Source organism: Eulemur rufifrons, chromosome 4 (assembly GCF_041146395.1).
Source record: "Eulemur rufifrons isolate Redbay chromosome 4, OSU_ERuf_1, whole genome shotgun sequence".
Lineage (NCBI taxonomy): Eukaryota > Metazoa > Chordata > Mammalia > Primates > Lemuridae > Eulemur > Eulemur rufifrons.
The window spans coordinates 18,858,620-18,876,969 of NC_090986.1; the positions used below are offsets into that span (position 1 = coordinate 18,858,620).

The 18,350-nt window shown below is 37.1% G+C and overlaps 1 protein-coding gene across 1 annotated transcript; it reads right to left on the reverse strand.

The window, feature by feature from the left end:
* Positions 1-1,286: 1,286 nt before the first annotated feature.
* Positions 1,287-18,137, reverse strand: LOC138382435 (putative methyltransferase-like protein 21E). The gene is made up of 6 exons (XM_069466937.1): positions 18,050-18,137; positions 17,887-17,967; positions 16,918-17,010; positions 4,752-4,918; positions 3,898-4,015; positions 1,287-1,690 (listed from the first exon to the last, which is right to left on the reverse strand). The coding sequence occupies exons 1-6, from the start codon at positions 18,135-18,137 to the stop codon at positions 1,287-1,289; spliced, it is 951 nt and encodes a 316-aa protein (XP_069323038.1).
* Positions 18,138-18,350: the final 213 nt, after the last annotated feature.

Consider the following 18,350-nt stretch of genomic DNA (forward strand, 5'->3'; position numbering starts at 1 on the left):
TGTACATATTGGGCATTATTGAGAGAAGGTTCTGTGAACCGCTGGCGTGTGTTTGCATCCTGGCTTACAGATCAGGGTCCTAGGAAATACTCTCTCAACTATGCTCAGCTCCGAGCGGACTGACACTTTCCACAAAGCAGCAAGGACCCATCCCAGTAGAGCAAGTGTCACCCTGAGGGCACAGTAACAGCCTAAAAAATGTTACTGAGGACACAGCAGAGTCCTTGCCAACCAATACAGTCTAGGCAGTTCCAAAAACAAACTTCTAATTCTATGCTCTTTTTGCACTGATTTAATTACTTCAGACTTTATTCTAATCTCTAAGGCCCGTGTGAAAAAAAAAATCACACAGAATTTCAAATATCTAGGTGTATATATGTTCATGAGAAGAGCTTTAAACTTTAAAACCAGCCATATGTCTGATTATTTGAGATTAAAGGCCTAAATCCTTTCATTTATATTTTTAACCCAAAGTTGTTATATTTATTTTTGTTTCTGTGATACAAAATAACTGCACTTGGCTTAAAAATAAAATAATAACTCCTCCAAAATCTCAACTTTTGTTGTGTTTGCTTCCATTCATTTTTCATTTGGTAGAGTGACATGTCCTTGCCCACAACCTCCAATCCACAAGCTTGACTGATTTCAGAGGTTACACTGGAGGTCCTCCTCGCCAGGCAGAGATGACAGACCACCTATCAGCTGGCACTAATGAAAGTCTAAGATTTACCATTACATTATGTATCTGCCTATTCAGATTTATTCGCAGATCCTACTATAGTCAATTTCTTTATTTCTAAAGAAAGAATCATATAAGGCTATGTGTAAGAGAATAACAATGTTCATTTTAGGGATATTATTAAAAACCATCATTTTGCAATTACACATTAAAAACTAATAACTGCACCATTTATTACAATAATAATGATAAATGGTGACATAAGAGATAAGGAGAGCAGACAGGAGCTGTGCAGTGTGACTTTGCCAAGAGTTCCCATTACCACGTAAGTAGAGGGTGGCCCTGAATGCTGATGGAGACAGAGCAAGTTACCTCGAATCCTGCAGACCCACGTGCAGTATCTGGGAAAATCCCTGCCTGAGGTGAGGAAAATTTGGGAAACTATCTTCTATTCTCATAGCAGTGTGTGTGTGTGTGTGTGTGTGTGCGCGCGCGCGCGCTTCCCTTTGGGAAAGTCAGTGGTACATCCAATTACTTAGGGTTTTCTTTAAAGCGATAATTGGCTGGAAATTGCCTTGGCACTTCCATGTCCGCATCCAGGACATCATCATGCACTCCTTCGATTTTTCTTCATAGCTTTATACAACTTAATATCCAGGCTAGGAAAACTGGAAATTTCCTCCAGGTCAAATAACTCCTTAAATCTATCTACAAATTTATTTTCTTTCTCCAACCTGAATTTCATCACCCAGATGATGATGGTGGTTTCTTTGCACAGATGGTCAAAGGTAACAAGGAGTTCTTCCAAAAAAGGATGAGCATAGACCACATCTGCTGCCAGGATATAGTCAAAATTATTCGAAGACCTGGGGAAGTTTTTATCTAAAGCTACTCCCCAGGAAAGTTCTTTAACCTGAGGCAAATGCTTGCTTTTCATCTTGGTGTTTCGGGAAATATTATACTGCAGGTTTCCAAGTAATTCAGGTAAATCTGTGGCAGTCACACGAGCACCTGTGAAACAAAGAACAGAAGAAAAAGCTCATCGTGAGATGAGCTAAAACAATCAAAAGTTTCAAGCCAACATGCACATTGCAATTCTGCACAATTGTTAGTCCCAAGTAAAAGACTGGTCAGTACATACACACAGAAAGAGAATCCCTTTCAAAATAGATGCGAAGGTAGCTATATGCCTCTGTTTAAAGAAAAAAAAAATAGAGTCCAAAGGTACTTGTGCACACCACTGCATTTCTCTGTTCTGGCTCTTTGTTTGTGGTTTGTTTCATGATGGTTGTTGTTTTCTATTTTCTATCTGTATGCTAGGAGAAAAATAATAGAGAGAAAGGGAAATTCAAAATATTTGGTACCCTCATTAGAACAATCAGAAGTCGTTGATGAAAGCACCTCCCTAAAAGAATTCAGTCACATGGATCGAACGAGCCTATGTAACGTGGGGCATTCTATAGTTGAAAAGGAAGAGCTTGCATGAGAAGTAGTGGGAGGAAAGGTTTTTCAATGGCATCACATGGAAAGTATCATGACATTCATGTTTATGCCCAAGTTTTCAGCTTGACCCCATCATAAGTGTTAATCTCCCCACCAAAAGATGTTTACAGCTACAACATGCATATAGTGCTCAGAAAGCCAAAGATCATAGACATAGGACAGAATGCTTAAAGATGTAAAGAATTTCCAAGTGGAAAGTGTATAGTGGTGGTCAATTTCAGGAAGAAAAATTCACAGGAGAAAATTTGTAAAAATTTGGTCCTTAAAGTGAACTTTGAACAGTAGCAGAGCTTGAAAAAAATCTGTAAGTAAATCTAGGATTGGCCAATTCCACAGCATCAGAGAAGCACAGAACAGGGTAAAGAATGGGAAAGCAGAATTGGAAGATAAGTCTAGTTCAGCTTAGACCAAATTAGAACCCATTTCATGGCCACAATGTCACATGTCTCTTGGCATGCATTGTATTTTGTGAAAATATTAAAACCAAAGAGAAATATGAGTATCATTGGTAGAATCACAGAAATATAAGCCTTTACATTCTAGTGTGGGTGGGTCTATCATTTTCAACAAATCTTTTTAAAATCCTAGGATAAGGAATATACCTCTTCCCATATTAAATGTAAACTATCTGACTATTACACTTAATATCTTTGTGTCTAGAGAGGTAAACACCACTACTCTCAAAATACTGACTAAACAAAGCTTCCATCTTTTGGTATTTGTTTCAAGTTAGACAAACAGATCAAAGGGATCAATGCTTTTTAATAAAACAAATGACTTCCCAAAACACAAATTCTGAGACTTTCAGGTATAAATCAGAGAGTGATTCTGACTCTATCCATACTAAATGGAATAGTGACTTTGGAAAGCAATAACAGGACAGAGCAATTTTTAAAAAAATATATTTGGGAGGACTTCAAGGGTCCTATGTCTCTCCAGTGTTTAGAAAGTTGTAAATTGCTAAATCTTGAATTCCTCTCAAGATTTTAGAGTGGCAGGTGTGCACTTCTGAAGATCAAGGAAATCAAGAGAGATTTGGGTAGTGCACACCAGAGCAGGCAGCTAAATTAGGGCAATGAAATAGATAACAACAACAAAAAAAGACTGAACTGAAACAGGCTCCGGCATACATAGAGACTATCACACGCCTAGTTGGAAAAGATGCTGTTGAGAGAGATAGGGGTCATGAAAGAAGAATGGAAATGAACTGAGAAAATAAATTCAAGGACAAACACCTAAAAATAGAAGTGGACATGTGATTTTTATGTGATCTCTAATACTCCTTCCCTATTCTAGCAGGTGCTTTTTCATAAAAGCATAGCACTTCAAAACCCAAAAGGAATCCACAGCTACATGGGAACACTGAAATAGCACTAAAATCTAAAGTGCATCAGAATCAGCAGCAACAGATCCTGTCTCTGCCTGGTATTTCACACACCTCCTTTAGCAACCAGCAGGCTTAAGTGCACCTCCCATTTAGAATGCTTCATCTAAGGCTTGTGACTTAGTACTTTATGAAAATCAACACAACTTACACACAAGTTCTAAAGGAAGCCAAGAAGGAGGCTTTAAAATTGGTAGAGCTTCTTGATGAAGCCCAAACAATTAAAAAGTTACAGATAGGCCCAGGTCATAGTACATTGGATAGTAAAACAACTAATGATATTTGATCATTAAATTCTCTGACCCCTATTCAATGAAAAAGATCTACTTACCAAGTAAACTTGCCACAATGGAGACCAGCCCTGTTCCAGCTCCAATTTCAATCACATTTTTGTCAATCATATTATACTGCTTTGCATTTGTTTCCAGGAAATAGCATAGAACAAGGGCCTACAAAAGTTTAAAAAAAGAAAAACGTGGCGCTGTGCAAGTAGTAACAGAAAATAAAATTAAATTCTATTAGATAAATATGCCACTGATGTTATGTGTGCACGTGTGAGCATGCGAGTGTATTTGTGTGCGTGCGTGCACATCACTCCAAAATAGCATCAGCAGAAGTACATCTACTGATAGGTTCAACATTTTGGCTACAAAAAGCTTTTGGGGATTGTTAGGAAAAAACTAGAGATAACTAAAAACACAGAATTCAGTTGCTTAGTTTTGATCATCTTTAAAGGAAGCATCTTCTAATACTACTAGTCATTTCCAAGCAGTGTAAAGGGTTGAGGCAGGCAATGCTGGTGGGTCCACTACCTTTCATAGGACAGTTGGTAAAGGAGTGGGGGCCTTTTAGAATATTCTGCACATGAGACTTATAGATTTCATCATAATTGTTTAGCTCAAACACCCCCAAAATGGGAAATAAAAATGTTTACTATTCTAAATTCATAAAAAACTGAAGGAGTAAACAACTTTCTTTATTATTCCTACAAATCTTGATAAAAATCCAAAACAGAATTAATTGATGGAAGCAATTTCCCAATCATATGCTTTCTAAAATTTAATGTTATCTGAGGTCACAAAGTAAGACTATGGAACCTATTTTCTTCTTCCAAGTAGAACATAATAATGAACCAAACTGGCTGGAAAATAATTAGAATGCAGCAAATTTTGTGTAAAGTTATACCGATGGCCAAACAACAGCACCATAACAGTCCATGGCTTCAGTAATCCGAATCTCATGACCAACAAAATGAAAACCTTCCCAGGAATTGGTTGTTAAAAGAGTTGGAGCGAAACACCTCGCCATGATCTCTGTGACCACCTGCTTGTCATCATAGTTTTCTCTGATCTCTGAAAGGGGGGGAAAAAAAGGCAATGGTTGTGTTAGTAAAGCCATGAAAAAGGAGAAGAACCTAAGGGAAATGCAGCATTTCTACTTAGTCTAAGTTACTTTTCAATAGTCATTGACTTTAGATGAAATAAAATAATATAATAAGTTAAACTATTTGAAATAACTCATAAACTAACATTTCATACGTCAGGGTAGTAACATCTTTCAGATTTTTGCTGAAGTTGAAATCACCACTAGCCATTTTTGCAATGCTACATGAAACAAATAATAACTGGTATACTTTTAAAAAGCAATATATTTTAAGGGCCACCAATCAGTTCATATAGAATAAGAGAAAGATCAGTGGTGGAGTATGTGATCCGAACTATTTATATTGGCCACACTGTGCAATTCTAGTTACTCTGTGTGCCAGGCACAGCACTGCGTGATGGAAATGGACTAGTAGCCAGACAGACATGGTCCCTACCCTTGGGAAAACTACAAATTCATAGACACAATTTATCTGAACTTCAGCAGTACATGTGGTATCTCACGGGATCCCCATGAAGAATGATTGGATTGGATGAAAGAGTTTTTTCGCAGTGCCCCCAAAGCACATGGCTTTGATGCCCACCTGGACAGACCTTTCTAATAATTGATATGTTCTCAGCTTTGTCCTGACAAACATTTTCATCAATTGCTTGACGATATTGAGTATGATCAAATTTCAGATGATATAAAAGTGATAGGAACAGGTACGCTAGAAAGCCAAATGTGATCACAATATCTTGGTGAGATAACAGTGGATTGGACACAACAATGTGAAATTTAATAAAGGTAAATCTAAAGACCACGTTTAGCCTGAGTTTAATGAAGCTGCTTGAGAAAGGAAACAGATATATAGATTTAATTGGCCACAAGCTCAATATGAGTCCTAAGTATAATACAATTGTCAAAAAAGCTATTACACCCAGGCCGTGTTAACAATATAATTTCTAAATGAGGGCAGTAAAGGCTCTGTTCTAGTTCATGCTGGTCAGATCAGACTCGTACACCATGTTCTCAGGAAGCCCCACTGTAGAGGGATACTGAGAAATTAGAGCAACTGAGAGGTGAGAAATTTTGAAACTCAACCTTATAAAGAGGACAGTTTGGGGAGATCAACATGTTCATTATAAAGAAGAAAAGACCTGAGGGAACACAAGAGTTTTCATAAATTTAAAGGACTAGGAAATAGAGGGGGGGGGGGGGGGGGGGTGTGTCCCACTTAGAATCCAGACAGAACCATGTGTTCTCCAAAAGAGCTCCAACTTAACTGCACCCCACAGGAAAGGCCCAGCCCACCACCCAACTCTACTACTACTGCAAACATTGACTCTTGACAGAGATGCAAAGAAAACGAAGAAATTAAAAAAAATTAATATTCTTCAGCAAGAGCCATCTCTTCTATTTAATATTTTTCACTGTACTTCTTAAACAACTGCATGCATTCACATTCAGGAAGAGTTCTAAGAACCAAATAATATTGATAATATGTTTTATTTGAACTTTAACTTTCATTTCACTATATGCACTTGCCTTGCTAATAAGATTGAGGGGGGCGGGGAGAGGGCAACATTTGCTGAGGAAGTTCTTTAGGGAAAAGTAGAGAACATTAATTGCTTCCTTGACCTTTAGCTGAATTTGTCCTCTTGGGCCTCCTTGCACACTCCTTGTAAATGTAGCACTTCTTTGACAAGTCACCTAAGGTATCAGGGATTAATAGATGTTAGAGTACACTAAATCCCAGGGGCATCTTCGAAAGTTCCAGTCTTTGATATAAAAACTTTGCTTGTGAATATTTACTGGTACAACCCGACATCTTTGACTTTGCACGTTCTTTTAAAGGTTAGTTGGCCAGATCAGTGCTGCTGTCCTAACCACTACAGAAGGATGACAAATGAATTCCTGGCTTTTGACTGTGCCTTTCTTAATAAACCAAGTTAGTCATTTCTTTTTAAGAACGACCATATCTTTTCCTTCATAAGGCAGTGAGATTTAAAATATATATTAGTATATCATAATAACTGAAAATTATGTATACTCCCAAAACAAAGGACCTTCAAAGAGATTGCAAGAAACACCTATAAACACTATCAATTATATATATACTCTAAAAAGAGCACAACTCCATCTACCATAAATGGTCACACAAAATTAGTTACATAACTAGGATGATCATGTATCATATAGAAAATGTCAGGCTGAATAAAATTTAACTTATAATGTCTTTTTTAATATTCTCTTTTGAATTTAAATATTGTAAGAATACTATAGGCATCCCATAAGAAAAAACTCTTATAAAAATTAGCATAATTTGTAGCATGTAACCAAAATATACTGAACTTGGCAGCTTAAAATAATTTGCCTAAGGGGAATATGCTCTTTTAAGGACAACACTGACAGAATGATCACGTTTCTTTTGGAGTAACCAATGACGATTAAAATAAAATTTATGACAAGAAAAATAATAAAAATTTGTCTAGATATGTGGAATTTTAAAAGAAAACACATACAATTATTTTCATCTTAAAACTTTGGGTGCTGTTTTCCCACATGAACTTTTATTTAAAGATTTTGAGGTAATAGTTTTAATAGTAATTATTTACTTAAGTCAAATGACATGTTTAATACCAAGTTCTAGCAATGATGCCACCCATTTCAATGTTGATAGTAAGAATCTCTAAACTGCAATCTAACAGAAAGAGCTTCACAATCATAAAGGCATTGATGGAGCAGCCCTATTGTAATAAAAAGAAATCTGTGCTCCAGTTTAGAAAGAACATGTCCCTCCAACTGTATGCTTAGTTATTTGTTGAATATGGGATTGAATGTTGAGAAGATTAATCAATTTAGCAGATAGTCTTTGGTTTTTAGTTAGGATTTGAAGAGTAATTTTCTGCAAAAAATTAACAGCCTTGTCATACAACAGAATTCTAATATATATTCAAATAATAATTTTTCCACATATACCCTCCCCTTGTTATCTAACACTCAGACCCCAGGACAAACAAACCAGGTAATGTTACACAATATGCTGTTATCTTGGCTTCCCTCTATGGAAAGCAGAAAACTTCTGATAACTGTGCCTTTAGATAAAAGCTATCTACTATAATCTTAGAATATTATTTTATTGATGAATTTAATATTGAAACATAAATATTAAAACAGATTGTAAATAAAACATAATCAAGACATAGTAGTAAATTATGTTGCTCTCTTGGACTTATCTATTTTAATGCTTTTTGATACAAAAAAGTCTTAACACCATTTTCCTGCTATTAAATCTTTGCTGATAGTGAATAAAATCTACCAGGTGCTCTTGTTCTCCTGAGAATCAAAAAGGTTTCAAGTATGAAGTGAAAATTAGCAAGATTCTGCCACATTATGATGATGATTTTCTTAAGAGGAAAATTCAACAGTGAATTGACTTAGCTGCTAGATTACAGAAAGCTTTCAAAAATAGAGGCTTTGTCTATACTCTTCCCTTTTGTACTCTTAAGGTCAATAATAGCAATAATAAGTGAAAGGGTCAGATCACATAAATATACCAAAAGAAAAAAATCTAACTCTTTAACAGCTATGACAAGTGAATTCAAGCTTCTATTTGAAGGCTGTCATGAAAACCTGTCAGCAAAATTTAAAGTAAAAACCCTTCTACTAAATGAAAGAGACTGTCATTCAACTGAATCGTCTATTCAAAGATGAATGTCATGTGCTCCTTAGAAATGCCTACAGATTAAAGAGAAGAACAGGAAGAAGTTAAAGGTATTTTCAGATTAGTAAATGGTCATAGGCTTAACCCGAAAGATACAATTCGGAACACCTCAGCAATGTCAAGGTCTTGGGCTCATATGTTGAAACTAATTCCTGAGAAGATTTTACAAATATTTTCTGTCTCTTGGTCCCCTTAGTTTCCAAGGAGGTTGTACAGAGGCTGTAACTCTAATCAAACAGACCAATTAATACTACATTCTATGCCTTTGCAGAAGAAAGGAAATTCATCTTCTATTGAGACTTCTCTGGATGCAAATGGGGGAAGAAACCCATCTAAATTACAATAGTTGTACTCAAAGTTTACTATTGGGAGTATGGAAGGGACAGACAGCTAAAAAAAAATGTCAATGCAGCTTGGTAAATGCTGTAAAAGAAAGATTTCTAAAATGCAATGGAAGGCACCACTGGTTGGATGAATTGGGAGAAGCACGACAAGGGAGAAGACACTTGAGCCCAGGGAGCCCTTAGAAGAATAGTGGACCTCGTGTACAAGGTGGAGTTTGGGCCATAATCCCAAAAGACACAATCATCAATGCCATAATCCCAAATGTTGAAATCCCAAAAGATCAAAATCCAAAAAATATAATTGTGAAAAAAAAAATTTTAAGTTCTTTTAAAGAGAGTTATTTACATTTTTAAAAGATATGAGAAACATATTAATTAAAAGCATGACAGAACACTTCATAAGCCACTTTACATAACAAAATAGCCAATGATAACACACATATTTTTATAAGCATAAACATTCAGGTGTACTAATAGTCCCACAGGTATAAGAGTTATGAGCAGACTAACCATATTCATGAAGAAATGGCTTATATAATTACAATCATCGGAAATACCCTGATGGACAACCAAAGTCTTTGGATGAAATTGATCAAAAACCAAGATGAAGCCAGGTATGGTGGTGGTACCTGTAGTGCCACCTACTTAGGAGATGAGGCGGGAAGATCACTTGTGCCCAGGAGTTCAAGGCCAGCCTGGACAACATAGTGAGACCTGTCTCTAAAAGAAAAAAAAAAAAAAATTAAAAAAAATTAAAAATCCATGATGGATCACATTGCATATACATTTGCTCAAAGAGCTGAGAAATTTTATCTTTCGCAAATGCATATGTACAAAAAGGACATCTCTTCATTTATTGAGGAAGTTTCAACAAGTTTTTGTGTACTCACACAACGCTTACACACGAAGTCAATGTTGTAATAATTCACTTTCGTGGAGTCAAATTTGTGAAAAATGCATAGAAAAATTAGAACCTTCTAAAAGTCTTTACACAATTTATATCTGCAGTATTGAAAATGATGCAAAGATTAAATATATAGTATGGAGAATTATAAAAAATGCTGAAAATTTTTAAAAGTGCGGAAAAAACTAAAAAAAGAAAAACAAAACCCAAATCCCAGAAAAACTACAAAGAAAATTCAACATATGAAAAAGTATATTACAGGGATGGATTATGAGTAATTGCTTGGAGGTAGCCATAAGAGTTATTTAGATGAATAACTGCTTTCTTTTCTTTTAGGGCATGGCTCTCCTGGGAGAATAAATTCACATTGATTTTCTACATGGAACTGCTCTTTTTGAAATTCTTCATTGATTCAGTATACACCAACATGAGCATTCCCTATTAAATTTTCCTATCTTCTGTGCCATGTTCCTATGTTGCTTTGAGTGCATGGAAATCCATTCTACATACATCCATATACAGACCACACATTTGGCAGAAAACATACTGGTGATCAAATGGCAACATCATTGTGTGTCTTCTTTATCCTACCATACACCTAATTATTTTTGAAGCAGTGACTTCTCTGGCTTCTTCAGGCAAGTGCAGCTTTAATTCATTAGACCTCCTGGAATTTCATCAGCTGGAAGGAAACTGAAGTTTTCCTCAATGCCATATTCACTCATCTGAATTTTCCAACAAATGTTTTGGGCTGAATAGAAAAAAACTATTGGTAACACATTTAAATTCACTTTTAGAAGCCTTGGTCACACCTAATTCTAAATTTGTCATTATGGTTTGGGGATTCAATTAGATGTTAGGGATTTTAGACTTTAGAGAGTTTGATCTTTTGGGATTTCAACATTCGATATTATGGCGTTCAGGATTGTGTCTTTCAGGATTATGATTAACACCGTACAAGGGGCATGTTGGGTCTGTAGAAAATAAGCCTTAAGAAGTAGGTTGGGATTAAATTTATGTGCAGTGTTGACCTTTGTTCTATAAGGTAAGGAAGAGCCATTAAAGGTTGTCAGAACAGGACTGACATGATCAGATTGTATATTTAAGAACCACATCTGGCAGCAGTAGCTAAAGGACTGGTGACATTAGAAGCTAGCTAGAAGGCAACAATCTAGACAAAAAATGACAAGAGTCTGAGGAAGGCGGCAGCCCTGTGTCTAGGAGCCAGGTGTGCATTTGTGTGCTTTTGCAGTGGTGTTCTGTCTCCCCTAAGGGCAACAACTGACATCCAAACTTGACATTCATATCTGAGTTTTGGAGACATCTAAGGCAGACTGTATATTAACTCAATGGAAATCAAACATTGGGAGGAGGGAGAAGGGGATGGGTGAAAACTTACCTAACGGGTACAACGAACACTATCTGCAAGACAGGCACACTTACAACCCTAACTCAAGCATTACAAAAGTGATCCATGTAACCAAAAACATTTGTACCCCTGTAATACTTTGAAATAAATTTAAAAAAAAAAAAAAAATGATTAGGCCATGAGGCTCTGACCTTGTGAATGGATTAGTCCCTTATAAAAGGGCTTGAGGGGGGTGTGTTTGTCCCTTCTGTCCCTTCTGCCATGTGAGGACACAGCATTTGTCCCCTAAAGGATGCATCAAAATGATACCATCTATGAAGCAGATACAGGGTCCTCACGAGACACTGAATCTGCTGGTGCCTCGATCTTTGATTTCCCAGCCTCCAGAACTGTGACAAATAAATTTCTGTTATTAAAAAAAAAAAAAAAAGTTCTTATACTTTAGCCCAATTATTCTATATTGAAAAATTTATTCAACATAAATAATTAGAAATGTATGAAAATGATTTGTATGATGGTCCTTTCAGCATTAATTACAATGCAAAAAATTTTTAAAACCCACAATACAATTTGTTAAATAGAGTTATTTTTATTCAACATGTGGAAAATTTTTAGTGTTATTTAGCAGATACTTATTCAGGTTACTTTATTTTTTTTTTAGTTCAGCATATTACAGGGGTATAAATGTTTAGGTTACGTATATTGCCCTTGCCCCACCTGAGTCAGAGCTTCAAGCGTGTCCATCCCCCAGATGGTGCACACTGCACCCGTTACTTGTGTATATACCCATCCCCTCCTCCCTACTCCCACCTGCCGGACACCCAGTGAACTACCATTGATCCAGCAATCCCATTACTGGCCATCTACCCAAAAGAACAAAAGACATTCTATAAAAAAGACATCTGCACTCGAATGTTTATAGCAGCACTATTCACAATTGCAAAGATGTGGAAACAACCCAAGTGCCCATCAATACATGAGCGGATTAATAAAATGTGATATATGTATACCATGGAGTTCTACTCAGCCACAAAAACAATGGTGATCTAGCACCTCTTGTATTATCCTGGATAGAGCTGGAACCTATTCTACTAAGTGAAGTATCCCAAAACAAGCACCACATGTACTCAGGTTACTTTTTAAACATTTAAAATGTGTTAAATGATTTTGACATTAGTAATGATATGTGCTGTAGTACTCCAACTAGGATACTAGATACAGGCAGCCTCCGAGTTACGGACCACCCGACTTACAGCACTCTGTACTTACGAGCTCCCAAGGCTCCCCATAAGGATAATTTATAATTGAATAATTAATTAATAATTTGGGAACTAGTTTCTTCCACACGTGTAAACAAGCCCACATGGCGTAAGCGGTTAGTTGGCAGCTAGTCTTATAGACAGATAGAGAAGCAGCTGATAGAAACATAATAGGAAGAATTAGAAGATCCAGAGCCAAGAAAGTTTATGACAAAAGTTTCCTCTCATTGAAACAGGATTTGCTAAGATCCTAACACTGAGCGTTTACAAAGGTTTACTGTGCAGTTAGGGAGAACATCAGCTGCTACAAGGCCATCTACGATGAAAAAAAGAAAAAGGCTGTGCAAACAACCCTAGATGCCTTTTTCAAGAAACCGACTTCAGTGGTCAGTTTCCCTCCTCCAGCAACAGAATCAAACCCTGACTCTCCAGCACCCACTCCATTCTCTCCAGCACCATCACCATCATCACCTTCCGATTACTGTCAGCTACCTTCTTGCCTCAAAAATGCCCCTTCCAGTAAGCAATACACTGACGCAACATTAGGTGAGCATTAACATTTAATATTCTTTTTGAAATTTCTTCTATCTCCCATATAAACTTTTTGTATGAGTTCGTTTTTATGTTCTGTTTGTTTGAATTAAAAGAAAGAGCACAATAGTTTCTGTAATTTATTGTTATAATACAGGGATATTATTATTATAGTATTACACTATATCATTATTTCCACATATTAGCCATTATAGTATTGTTATTATTACTGTTATTATTACCATATTATGCCGTTCATCAAGAATCTGAGTTACACACAAATCCAACTTGAAGACGTTCTCAGGAAAGCATCTCATCTGTAACCCAGGAACCACCTGTATATTGCTTCAGACTGTAGTTTGATAGGTTTCTTAAACAGTGACAGAATTACTCAAATTTCTTCTTCATAAATTAATGCAGTATTGTTTATATCCAACTCTGCAAAGATTTATGAAGATCCTCCTGAAAGATGTTCATGTGATACCGTGAGCAGAATGATATATTAGTTCCTAAAGGGAGTCCACTGACTGGTGACCAGAACTACAAGATTGTCACTAATGAGCAAATTTAAGTCCAGCCAGTTGGCCTAAGTTATAGCTCACTCACTCATTCATTCATTCATTAAGCACTTGGCCACTATGAATTCAAAGACAGATCAAGATATAAGTGCTGTAACAGAGGCTTAACTAAACAACTGAAAAATAAAAAGTTCCACATCATCTCAGAGAGTTCAGGAAAGAATTATGACTTGTTCAGGAGTTCAGGAAAGCCTTGATGACTCTGAGTTTGTCAGTCAAATAAAAGAAGGGAAGACATACTGTACACAGGAAACAGCATATGCAAAAGCCCACTCACAAAAAGTCTCTTGATCAATTTTCCAATTTGGGAAACTCGGAGAACTAGAATATAGGATAAGCGGGGATAGTAGTATGAGATAAAACACATTAGAACATGTTAAGAAGTCTTGATTTTATCCTATAAGAAATAATGAGTCACTGGAGAATTTTAAGCAGAAGACAAATGTGATGAGATTTGAATTTTTAAAAGATCGTGCGGGCCACAATGTGGAAAAAGAACTACAGAGGGTAAAGAAGGAGAGCTAGTCCTGGGTGAGACAGCCAATTAGAAGGCAGTTAACGACGGTCAAGATAAGAAATAATAAAGACCTGGATCGAGGCAAGTGATGCTGGAACCAGGACAAGGGGTCGGGGAACGTATTAGGGATGTAAAATCAATGGGATGTCATGATGAAGGGTGTGAAGGGAGAAGAGCGGGATGATTCCCAGTTTCTGGGTGGCCGGGGAAATGGTGTTGCCATAAACTGAGATAGAAAATATAAATGGAGGGGAAAATCAGCAAAGAAAAATTGGTTTTTATTATACATTAGTCTGTGGCATAATGTGCCAGCCAGGGATGTGTGCTCTGCAGATTAAGAGAATCTGCTACAAGGAGCATAGTTGTCCAACACTGCCACCTTCAGCCTCCGGGAGACCATGTTCTCTGCTGGAGGAGATAGATAGTTCACTCCTCTAGTGGGCAACTTTTGATCAGGGATTCCCCATCAACCCATCCAAGACTTTCTCACAACGGTGTTGCACTTGGAGGTTCTTCTATTCAATCTGTCTTCCTCTCAAGCCCACTGGACCTGTGCTGTGGTCTGAAGACCCTCCCTTCCTACTTCTGTTCCTTCCTTCTTTATCCTCCACAAACACTTCCCCCCGATGTATCTCCTGCACCTGCTGCCCCAACCCCTGGCCACAGACCAGTACCTCTCTGTGGCCTGTTAGGAACTGGGCCCGCACAGCAGGAGGTGAGCGGCAGGCAAGTGAGAACAGCTTCATCTGTATTTATAGCAGCTTCCCATCACTCGCATCACTGCCTGAGCTCAGCCTCCCTCCCCCAGACCCCGACCCCCTACCCCCTACCCAACCCACCGCTGGTTGATGGAAAAATTGTCTTCCATGAAATTGGTCCCCAGTGCCAAAAAGGTTGGGGACCACTGCTTTACACATTTAATCCCATTTGGGCAAGTGTCCCCCGTGTAGACATCCTGAAGGGCCCAACAGACACAAGGCAGTGTGTAGGATGTCAAATAAGCAGTTGGAGTGCCAAATTTGGGAGTCATTGTGCACAGGAATCACTGAACCTTGGGTAAGGATGAATTTGCTCCAAGGCTGCAGACCCTCAGGAGACCCCACTACTTCATACTCTGTTGCTACGTGTGCTAATAGCTGGAGAGGGGAGTTGGCATGATGCAGGCAACATAAGATATTAGGAATAGAAAATGTGCATGAGGTTTTAGATACCTTAGATTATAATGTAGCATTAGAAACATGTATAGAGGAATTTTTAGCACCAACCACAGTCCTAATTTTAATCTGTATATAAATGACATCCTGTAACTCTTAGATTTTCGTGCCAGTGTTGAAATATGAGCACTGAGCTATAGCTCCATCCTTTCCAAGCACAAGATACAGAGTGTAAAATAGTTAGGACAGGAAAAGTCAACATTCTTCAGTACTTGAGAACTGAGTGTTCCTCTACTTGGTGGAAGTCTTTCCAACAAAATGCCATCTGACTCTGTTCCAACAGCACACACTTAATCCGCTTAGCACTGTGCTTGTGGACATATTTTTAAAGCTTTAATTGGCTATATAGATGATTATGAGGTGTGTTTGTTCATGTTACAAAATATCTTAATACTAGCTCTGTCCCAACCTTACCTTGAACTTCTTCCATTTCCCTTGTAATTTGCCAAATTATTATGCACACTGTTGAAACCGAGAATTGTTACTAATGGTAATGATAATGATGCAACTTTATTCATTTATCACACAGAATTGCATCTTCATTCAAATCATCTGAATGGCTGGATTCTCTAAGTGAATACAACTTAAATGTTTAGGTTTGCAAGAATTGCTGCAGTAAAACTGTTCGTGTTTAAGCCAGGTAGGTTGCCAACACTGGGCGTACACCCAGCTCTCTTGGCCTAAAGATATGCTCACCTAGGGAGAAGCCACCTGGTACGGCCAAAAAAGGAAAAACTAGGAGTATAGTTTTTAGAAAACATGTATAGTGTATGCTGATAAGGGGGCGGGGGGGAGACAGAGAGAGAAACCAAAATAATCAGATTTGCATTACAGCTGCTCTCTAAAAATATGGTAACTCTTCTAGTCTGTCAAGAGCATATGTCTGCACTTTTTATCTCAAGACAATGGGAGAGTCACATTACATAATCCATCTAAAGCCACACTTGATATTTAAGACTATATACCAATGGTGGGTCAATTTCAAATAACCACACTGGTAGTAAAATTCAGACTTAATCTCTTTACATCTAGAGGTCAAATTACATTATGTATTTGCCTATAATTAATAGAAGGACTGTAAACACAACCTAGAGATGTTTTTTACAGCCTAAATTCGTCTTTCATCCAAGCATTAGTAAAAACTTGTAGTCTTTACATAAAACTATTTTCCTCTCTCTTATGAGCTTCTTATCTGAAATGAAATAACTTAGAAATCACAATCATACATTTAGTGTACAGCACTTGGGGGAGAATTACTCCACATTTAATGATCAAAAAACTCTAAATACTTAGTAAGTCTATATAGTTTATTGCCTGTGAAAATTATCTTTAACATATCATCAGGATCATAAGTGTTATAGCACTAAACAATAAACATTATTCGAGATATCGACAGGTTAGCAAACACAAGGCAAGACATAATATGCAATTGATAAAAGTCCTAGCTCCCTTTAAGACATTAATGAATACTGAAAAGGTAAGACTTTGTATTCCATTAACTGCCTTATTAGAATTGGTGAAACTATAAAAACATAAAATGATTTACCTTTATGAGCTTCTGGATCCATCAAATGATGAATTAATGGATGGCTATACATTGATGTTTTCTTGATCATTTCTTGAAAACTAGACAAATACACTAAAATATCAAATGGTAGCAATTAATTTAAAAATGTGTATTGAGTGTTTTTATATTTGCCTAATAAAGTTTAGCCAAATATAGCAGAAAAAAATTATATTAAAATATCATATGTTAAAGCATGATTTAAGAAAGACCATTTAAACACTATTTAGTACAAATCAAAATTAGAACAAAGCTTTCAGAATCAGAAACTTTAGAAGCTACTAGAGAATGAAAACATATTCTTCACCAGACACTACCTCTGCTGTAACAAAGAAAGGCATCATCTTCATCTTGACTAGGAAAATAACAATCCTAAAGTGTAAGAGGTGGTTAAAACATTGGAAGCAGCTCACTTGTTCCCATCAATGCGTCATTAGCACGTCTGCAACGCCAAACAGCCCAAGAGATGGTCTTCTGAGTAGCTTCTACCTTAAAGAGTCCATACCATCCCAGAAAATACATTTAAAACTGAAGGAATTAAAGTATTTCATGCCTCCCCAATAGATTATCTGAATAAGCTTAAATGAGCTGTTAGTCAAACTTGGGAAAAGAGTAATTTGATGTTTTATTTCTCAATTGGGGTCATATAATAAACAATTACTGTGCTCCCATGAATTAATATAGCCCTCCTTTCTGCCAAATCCCAAAACACTTTCACAGCCACGTTTTTCTTTACAGCGCACCTCAGTATATTAGAAGACAATTATTTTCCCTACAATTTACCAACGAGGAAAACCAAAGGTTAAATTATGTCACCGAGTTTACAGAGCTGAAACAATACCACAAGTGGACACACGTTTTGCTCCCAACTTAGTATCTCTTCCATTAAAAAACCAGTCTTTATTATACGTGTCTGCCTGAAGGCCAATATTTAAATAAGCCTGAACATACCTAAACGAGTTGGCTGAGTTTCTAGAAGGTAAAAAGTATCATCCACAATTTTTGTTTTGCTGCAGAGACCTCTGCTAGTGCCTGTAAGGCGAGCACCAAGGCACACAGCTTACCACTGTACACACTGGCAACAAGTCCAAGCTGCAGGGATTAGGATCCTGACAGCTGCCGCTTCTGCGCCTCTGGTTGTACAGCAGTGAAGCTGGAATGCCTGTGATTAAGGGGGCTGAAGAACAGTAGAAACAGTCCATGTGAGTGTCTCATGAACACAGCTATTAATAGAACTACTAGGTGAATAAATACCACTCCTGCAAGTGAGTGGCGACTATTTGGAGGAAGCGATCCATCTTTAAACTTTGATGCCAAGAGTTATTCTAAGACTCCATGATTATGACGTCCTATGAAGTTGAGGCCATGTAGTTTTCATGTCACCTGTCTGCATGTGAATACTGTTTTTAGAATCT

Excerpts from the sequence above, each read along its gene's own strand:
- LOC138382435 (XM_069466937.1), bottom strand. The coding sequence starts at position 18,137 with ATGGACTGTTTCTACTGTTCTTCAGCCCCCTTAATCACAGGCATTCCA. Across the intron at positions 17,011-17,886 it reads AACTCAGCCAACTCGTTTAG|TGTATTTGTCTAGTTTTCAA; the intron begins GTATGTTCAGGC and ends TTGATATTTTAG. Across the intron at positions 4,919-16,917 it reads GGATCCAGAAGCTCATAAAG|AGATCAGAGAAAACTATGAT; the intron begins GTAAATCATTTT and ends CCCCCCTTTCAG.